This window comes from Nothobranchius furzeri, chromosome 5, assembly GCF_043380555.1.
Source record: "Nothobranchius furzeri strain GRZ-AD chromosome 5, NfurGRZ-RIMD1, whole genome shotgun sequence".
NCBI classification, from domain to species: Eukaryota; Metazoa; Chordata; class Actinopteri; order Cyprinodontiformes; family Nothobranchiidae; genus Nothobranchius; species Nothobranchius furzeri.
The window spans coordinates 12,134,329-12,142,932 of NC_091745.1; the positions used below are offsets into that span (position 1 = coordinate 12,134,329).

Genomic DNA, 8,604 nt, shown 5'->3' on the forward strand with positions numbered 1-8,604 from the left:
TATTACAATTAAAAATAAGTCATTATATAAGAAGGACTGGATGGACATATTTGGGCCCTAATTCATTTGACTGATAAAGATGGGCATGTGATGACCCATGAGAATTTCTGTTACAAATATAATATTACAGTTGATCAGAATTCATTAGCTTCTATAATACGAGCCATCCCTATTCCTACATTAAATCTAATTCATGAAGATTTGGAAAATTGAAGCCTAGATTCTATACATTTCATAACGAGTGCATTTCTTTCTCCAAAGCCCTTAACTTTATGAAAAGTAAACACGCAATGAAACTCCTTAATCTTTTTGAAAAGTATGATTTGAAAACACAGCTCTTTGTCTCTTTTTTTTTGTTTGTTTAGTCATTTCTTTCACAAATATTCTTTGCTTTCTATGCAAAGTCTCTTGTTATTCTTCGCACCTGATCCTTGGAAATGTCAAACAAAGGAATTTATTTCATGTTGTTTGTAAATGAAAAAGTCCCCCCCCCCCCCAATAAAATAAATAAATAAACAGCAATCGTCACAGAATAGCCATCTTTTTGAAATTGTTTCAACACCGCCCTCTCGTGTTCAAACATAAAAATACTTTTCTCGTACCACTTCACCCACAATGCAGCACGAAATAACTGGTTGGTACCATTATTTTAGGGGTGGGGCAAGCGAAATGTTGAAAATCTTCCTAAAAGCTTTCTTTTTAGCGAACATGAAACCCCTCAACTCGTTAAAATTCAGTATTTATTTGTACTGCTAAATTATGAAAGCAACAATAGTGGAGGTTTTCATGATTTCATCTGAGTACTTGTGTTGCTTGAAGGTGGATTCTCCTGTGAAAATGGTAGCTTCCGCACAGTCTCTCTAGCCTTCCTTTTCCTATTGAAGTAGCAGCCATGAGGTAGGATCACTGACGATGGCGAAATAAAAGTCACAATTTAACAGTGGAAACACAGAGATAATCACTTAGAATTGTGTTTAAAAAACTAGAGTTTAAAATGTATCAGTATCTTCTAAACTGAACACGATTTTAAAGCCAAATCCTTCGCATTATTGTTTGTCGGCACCACGATGTAGCAGACGGAGAGGCCATGTTAGCTCCTCGGCTAACATCTACTAGCCATTGTTACTGTTATAGTGGTTTAATATCTCCGAATACCGCACACTGTTTATTGTTGTTGTATTTCATAAGCAGGGTTCTAGCCTTGAATAATAATAAGTGAGTTTCTTTTCGTTCGGCAGCATGCTCAGGCTCCAGAAGAGGCTGGCCTCCAGCGTCCTGCGCTGCGGCAAGAAGAAGGTCTGGCTGGACCCCAACGAGACTAACGAGATCGCTAACGCCAACTCCCGTAAGCTGATCATTCACTAGTCCTGTGGTTTGGTAACCAGTGGATGACTACCAGTTACCGATAGGGTGGTCCACAGTAGTCGTCTCTGTCCAAGAGTTTGTTTGAAAACGTGTTCAAACTAAATATTTAACAGGAGAGTCACAGCTTTGCTGCTCGCCATAATGGCCTGTAATGTTGAAACCACCAGTGTCTTTACAAACGCCTGTACTTCATGGGATGCAGGGAAGTGCCCGGGTGGCGTGTTAGCAGATTTCTGTCTCTGATCACACCAGGATATCCCAGATGGGAAGGACAAAAGTCTAGTAAACACATTTAATACATTTGAATAATATTTTTTAAACTATAGAAGCTCATGGTTTCAAAGCTTTGAAGGGGCGTAAACAACAGATTTAAATTGATCAACACTTTCAAAAGCCAAGGGAGAGAAATGGTAGTTTTGCACATATGTTCTGTTCATACACGTGTAAAATGTCCCCAAACTCTTAAACTCATCGCAATGCTTGAATTTGGAAAATGTGTTAGAAACATGGGTTGATTTTGTGGCGGTTCAGTGTTATTGTGAAAGTTTAGATTCTGTTAACTGGTCTGATCAAACGTGGAGTTTAATTAGAAATAATTATACATGTGAAAGATAAGTTAACTGATGCCGTGACCTGAAGTCAGCCTGGACGCCTAATAGCTTTGGCAGGAGTTGTTATTCTGTATGTTTACGTGCTTTTTAAAGTGATTGAAGGAGTCTAGTTGCATTTTGTAAATTTAGCATCATAGGAGGCACTCTAAACTCATGCTGCAGAAGAACAAATTGCATAGAAACCCTGGGAATCAAATTATTTTAAACAAGTTAAAGTTAACTTGTCAATGTTTTTCTGTTGCTGAAGAGCTTGTCCTCGTGCTAGAACATTGTTTGCCCAACTGATCTGTGAAACTGAGTGCATTTAGTCCATCTGCTCTTAGTTTTCTTTTGATTTCAGGTCAGCAGATCCGTAAACTGGTGAAGGATGGTCTGATCATTCGTAAACCAGTTACAGTCCACTCCAGGGCCCGCTGCCGCAAGAACACACTGGCACGCCGCAAGGGAAGGCACATGGGAACAGGTGCGTAAAAGCTTTTGTTTGCGGGAGAGGTAGTGGATGCAGTCCGTTTGTTTGATGGTGCATCTTGTGTTTCCAGGTAAGAGGAAGGGTACCGCTAATGCCCGTATGCCAGAGAAGCTGTGCTGGATGCGGCGCATGAGGATCCTGCGTCGTCTGCTGCGTCGCTACAGGGAGGCCAAGAAAATCGACAGGCACATGTAGGTTTGACCATTTGTTAGTAATTGTAAAAACCAAGAATATTAGATAGTAGTTTATTTGCATTTTAGTCTTTTTAAATGTACATTTTATAACTTATAAAATTAGTTTAGTGATATTCCTGTTATGTAGTAATACAACATTTGAGTATCCTTGTAATTTAGGAGCGTATTTCTCTTTTTTTCCACCTACTCAGGTACCACAGCCTCTACCTGAAGGCCAAAGGTAACGTCTTCAAGAACAAGCGTATCCTTATGGAGCACATTCACAAGCTGAAGGCAGACAAGGCCCGCAAGAAGCTCCTGGCGTAAGTGCTCACTCTGAAGTGTTTGTTTCTGGCTCTTTGACGTGTAATTGTCAGACATTTTTGTTTGTTTCTAATCATATTCATGCTTGTCGACTGGAAACCTTTTGGGCTACGTTATATTTTATTCTACAACTTTAAGATAAAACAGCTGTTGAAGTTTCTAAAGTCTGATCACATTGAAGAAGCGACACAACGCTGTATGAAACTGATCGTCTCGCCCTGTCTGCAGTGATCAGGCTGAAGCTCGTCGCTCCAAGACGAAGGAGGCTCGTAAGCGCAGAGAAGAGCGTCTCCAGGCCAAGAAGGAGGAGATTATCAAGAATCTGTCCAAAGAGGAGGAGACCAAGAAGTAATCTGCTTCTTTTAGTCCAGCCTGACTGTGCCACCTGTCAAGTGCCGACAATAAAAGTGTATATAAAGACACATAGTCTTTTGTTTTTTTCCCTCATCAGCAGCGATCCACGGGTTTAGATCAGGTAATTTTACACGACAGCAGAAAGTTGGATGAAGCTCTGAGGAAGACTGAAGCCTACAGTCGAAACTCAGCAGGTGGGAAAAAAGATCTTTAAAACCACACTGACAGTTCTACTGAATGAAAAGTAAGGATATTAATGTAAAGGAAGACAATTATTTTATGTATGAAGCTAGTCAGCTGACCTCATTCCTGGAGCACATCCTGTTGCTGAACCTAGACCTGACCAACTGCAGCAACCCCAGATCATAGCACTGCCTCCAAAGGCTTGAGCAGTAGGCACTAGGCATGATGGATACATCACTTCATCTGCCTCTCTTCTTACCCTGATGCGCTATCACTCTGGAACAGGGTCCATCTGGATTCAGACCACATGTCCTTCTGTTGCTCCAGAGTCCAATCTTTACACTCCCTAACAAACTTAAGCCTTTTTTTTCTGGCTATCCTCACTGATGAGTGGTTTTCTCATGGCTGCACAGCTGTCCAGTCCCAGCCCCTCCAGTTCCCTTTGTTAGGGGCGACAGTGGCACAGGAGTTAAGCGCTCGCCCTGTAATCGGAAGGTTGCAGATTCGAGCCCCACTCAGTCTGTCACTGTCGTGTCCTTGGGCAAGACACTTAACACACATTGCCTGCTGGTGGTGGTCGGAGGGACCGGTGGCGCCAGTGCTCGGCAGCCTCGCCTCTGTCAGTGCGCCCCAGGGCAGCTGTGGCTACATAGTAGTTCATCCCCACCAGTGTGTGAATGGGTGAATGATTGTGTTGTAAAGCGCCTTGGGGGGTTCCAGGACTAGAAGGCGCTATATCAAATACAAGCCATTTACCATTTGTGTTGTACGTGGGGAAATGCTCTCATTTTTAACTGCTAAACATATATCTGAGATGCTGTTTTTCTTCTATCTGATTTCACCGAATGTTCAATTGATCGCTGATCAAGATCCTTCAGGATTTCGTTCTTGCCCTTTTCTTCCTCGAAGATACGGGTCCCCACTATCCTCCCAGTTTTTAATGTGTTGGACAGTTCTTAACCCAATTTTAGTAGTTCCTGCATTCTCTAGATGTTTTCTCTGCTTCAGCATTTGAAAGATTTATGGATTCAACTTTCCTTAACTTGTCAGTGCACAGATGTGACATTTTTCAGTGCACTGGCTTGACAACTCAGCTGAAAAAAGGCTCTAAACATCACGGGCGACATTCTGTGAATAAAAAATAAACGTGAGTGAATGACTCATTTATAACCAGTTATTAAACAATTTGATGAAAAACCAACTTAAAACCGTTGAGGTTTAGATTTCCTGCATTGAATCTTCTCGCCAGCTGTCCTGAATGTAAATCTGCACCATTTTAAAAGCTTGTCTCCTAGTGGCTGACACTGGTATGAGAAAACCAACTAAATGATAAAATGGTCGAATTTTTCATAGCCAAAAATTACAAATACGATTAAAGGTTGCTCATTGATACATTGAAAATTGTAATTTCCTGTGACTTTTGCAGATGAAATGCTTTTGGCTTTCAGGGCTGTCCTGAAAGCCATGCCTCCTAGCGCGCACACACACAAATAGTGTTGTGCTAACTAACAAGTAATGGTTTTGATTTGTTCCTGCTCCAGCACACGTTATTCTAACTGCGGAATGATCTCCTCTGCCTTCAAAGCTGATAATCATTCATTTCATTGAAACCTGCAGAGTTTCAGGCAGGAAAACAAGAAAAACTGACAGGAATCAAACACTCATGATTGCAGCCCGTACCTCACAGCGGGTTAAAACAATCTGCAAGTCTTTGTGCGCATGCGTGAGTGGTTGGTGGCAAGAAAACAAACAAAATTGCCTGTTGTCAAGATGCAAGAAACACTTAAGAGAACTTTGGTGGGCAAAATCCCCAATTTATAGGCACTTTAACATCTGAAGACACTAGCGGTTATGCTGCGGTTGTACAGCGTATCCATACACAGGTGAGAGAGGCTATGGAAGGCAGCAAAGAAAGTTAAATCCTATTTCTAAAGCACGGACTGGCAATGAGTGGGTCAAACAACAGATTAGAACACAGACGAGCCCACCTTACAGGACAACCAGGGTTTAAATGAGGACCAGGCAACACAGGTGAGCTGGTAAGGGGCAGGTGAGACTTACTTATCAACACTAATAAGGCGAGACAAGACAACAGAGGCTGGGCTGCAGAACCTGACTGTACCCCTCTCTTAAGGGCAGCACCAGATGCCCAACACAGGAAGTAATAAAAAGGGGGGAAAGAAGTAAAAACAACCCAAACAGACTGGAAGGCAGGACACAAAGCTACAGAGAAAACTAAAGACCACTTTGTCCAAAGGCTACACAGTCCCAAAGGAGCCCAGGGACCAGAAGAGGCAACAGAACCTCAGGGAGCCGATGATGGACCTCTGGAGTAGACCTCTGGAGTGGAATAGGCAGCGCAGCTGGGACCAGCTTGGGCCTCTGATCTAGGTGGCCGGAGAAAGAAAACGATCTTGTATATAACGCTTCTGATGATAAAAATCACAAGGCGCTTCACAAAACAACAAAAAAAATTTAAAGTATGAAAAAGATTTTAAAAAATGATTAAGAATATGTTTAAAATGAGAGAAATAAATTGTGATTAAACAAAATGTAACTAAAGGGAGAGAGAAATGGGAAGAAAGGAAATCTATTCAGTTCGAGTTTATTTATGTGACAGTGAGAGCATCCTGTCACAGTGTCCCGATTGATCATGCGCCCTGGCTACTTGGCCAAGGGGATGTCCCTTTGGCTGACTGGTTAGAGCGTATGACTCTCACCTGGGAGTCTGGGGATCGAATCCCGCCCGGGCCCTCGTTTATCCACCTTTGCTACATTTATATAGCACCAAATCACGACGAGTCGTCTCAAGGCACTTCACATGGTGAACACTCCAATACAGGTCAGTTCAGTGTATCAGTGGATCCCGGGAAAGGTGGAGAAGGTCACTCATAAACCAGCTTGAACAGGTGAGTTTCAGCTGCGTTTTAAAGGAGACCACAGAGTCCACTGATCTCAGGTGGGGAGAGAGTTCCAGAGGCTGGGGGCCACAGGAGCAAATGATCCGTCACCTTTGGTCTTTAGCTTGGTGCGCTCTCTTTGCTGCAGTTCTGTCTTTGGTGCGAGGGTGATGGGTCAGACCGGCCACCCGTGGAGCAAAATCGGTACTCCAGCATGAAACCTCTTATCCTCTTTTGCCAGGAGCACAAGGAACTGCCAGGGAGTCAGGAACTCACCGCTAGATTCTCTCTGGTTGGTTTGTTGTGGTTGTACAACAGATCCATTTGCAGGTGAGAGAGGCCTTGGGAGCAAGCAAAGAAAGTAAAATATTTTATTTAATAATAATAATAATAAATTTTATTTATAATGCACTTTACATTACAGAAGTAATCTCAAAGTGCTACAGAGTATAGGGGACAGGTATAAGGTACACAGCTAGTTAAAAACAGTTAAAATTTCAGGATACTATCAAGCATGGAAAATAAAAACAGTCCCCAGAAATAGATAAAACCCATCTAAAAAGTCATTACAGTGGATACAAACAATAAGTAAAAACAACAAAATAAAGTAAAACACTCAATAAGTCATTGTGCACTAGAAAGCCTGTTTAAACAAAAAGGTCTTGAGGCCTTTTTTGAAAAGCTCCACAGATTGTGTGGCCCTTAGAAATTCTGGGAGAGAATTCCAAAATTGAGGGGCCACTGCCTTGAATGACCTGTCTCCCGTAGTGGAGAGTTTAGTCAGTGGTTGGTGCAAGCGGTGTGAAGAGGTGGTAGATCGGAGGGTTCTTGTGGCAGTGTGTGGGATGAGAAGTTCACTGAGATAGGCAGGAGCAGTCCCATGGATGCACTGGTGAGTAAGAAGGCCAATTTTGTACTGAACTCGATATTGGATGGGCAGCCAATGAAGTGATCTCAGAACTGGAGTGATATGTTTGTATTTGCGTCTCCTCATCAGGACCCGGGCAGCTGAGTTCTGGATGTGCTGGAGTTTTTGTATGCTCTTGCCGGGGGCCCCAACGAGGAGGGCATTGCAATAGTCCAACCTGGAGGAGATAAATGCATGGACCAACTTCTCTGCATCTGGCAGGGAAAGAGAGGGACGGAGTTTAGCAATGTTTTTGAGGTGGAGAAAAGAGACCTTGCAGAGATGACGGATGTGGGTGTCAAATGTAAGATTTGAATCTAGTCTGATACCAAGATTTGTTACAGTAGAGGAAAGGGGAATGTCATGACCGAAAATGGAAATACTGCTAAGGGAGAGAGACTGTGTTTGATGTGGAGTGCCGATAATGATAGCTTCAGTTTTATTACTATTTAGTTGAAGAAAATTTGCGGCCATCCATGCCCTCATCTCCTCCAGGCAGACCTGAAGTACAGATGGAAGAGTTTTAGGTGTAGTGGAGTCCATTTTCATGTATAACTGAGTGTCGTCTGCATAACAGTGAAACGATATTTTGTATTTATGGAAAATTTGTCCAAGTGGAAGCATGTAGATGGAGAAAAGGGTTGGCCCAAGAACCGACCCCTGTGGTACTCCACAATTTACAGTGTGGGGGGATGACTGACTTTGTCCTAAAGCTACAAATTCCGTTCTGCCCGTAAGGTACTCCTGGAACCAATGTAGTGTGGTTCCCGAAAGGCCAACCACAGTCTGGAGTCGATTTAGTAAGATGGTATGGTCCACAGTGTCAAACGCCGCTGACAGATCCAGTAGGAGGAGAAGAGATGGTGAGCCCTGATCCGCAGTTAGAAGTAAATCATTCATAACACGGACCAGGGCAGTTTCTGTGCTGTGGGCTGAACGAAAACCGGACTGGAATTTTTCATACAGATTATGAGTAATGAGATGATTGTGGAGTTGGTGTGCTACAGTTTTTTCCAGTATTTTAGCTAAGAACGGTATGTTAGAAATGGGTCTGTAATTGGTCAAGATAGCAGCGTTTAGAGAGGGCTTTTTCAGATATGGACGAATTATTGCAGTTTTGAGGGCTGAGGGAACCTGACCTGAGTGTAATGACTGGTTTATAATTGTAGTGATGAATGGACTGACGACTGTAATATTTGATTTTGAAAGTTGTGTCGGGAGAGGGTCAAGGGGGCAGGTTGAGGTATTCAAGCTTTTTATTGTTTGCTCCACTTCTGTCTGAGTGGCTGCTGAGAAATCAGAAAAGGTATTTATTGTA

At 42.7% G+C, this 8,604-nt stretch overlaps 1 protein-coding gene across 1 annotated transcript; it reads left to right on the forward strand.

Moving 5' to 3' along the window:
• Positions 1 to 717: 717 nt before the first annotated feature.
• Positions 718 to 3,364, forward strand: rpl19 (ribosomal protein L19). Its single transcript, XM_015948860.3, has 6 exons — positions 718 to 897; positions 1,239 to 1,345; positions 2,317 to 2,439; positions 2,516 to 2,636; positions 2,831 to 2,941; positions 3,171 to 3,364. Exons 1-6 carry the CDS (start codon positions 893 to 895, stop codon positions 3,292 to 3,294), a joined length of 591 nt encoding a protein of 196 aa, XP_015804346.1. The 5' UTR covers positions 718 to 892; the 3' UTR covers positions 3,295 to 3,364.
• The last annotated feature ends 5,240 nt before the right edge of the window (positions 3,365 to 8,604 follow it).

Excerpts from the sequence above, each read along its gene's own strand:
- rpl19 (XM_015948860.3), top strand. Across the intron at positions 2,440-2,515 it reads GGGAAGGCACATGGGAACAG|GTAAGAGGAAGGGTACCGCT; the intron begins GTGCGTAAAAGC and ends TTGTGTTTCCAG. Across the intron at positions 2,942-3,170 it reads GCCCGCAAGAAGCTCCTGGC|TGATCAGGCTGAAGCTCGTC; the intron begins GTAAGTGCTCAC and ends CCCTGTCTGCAG.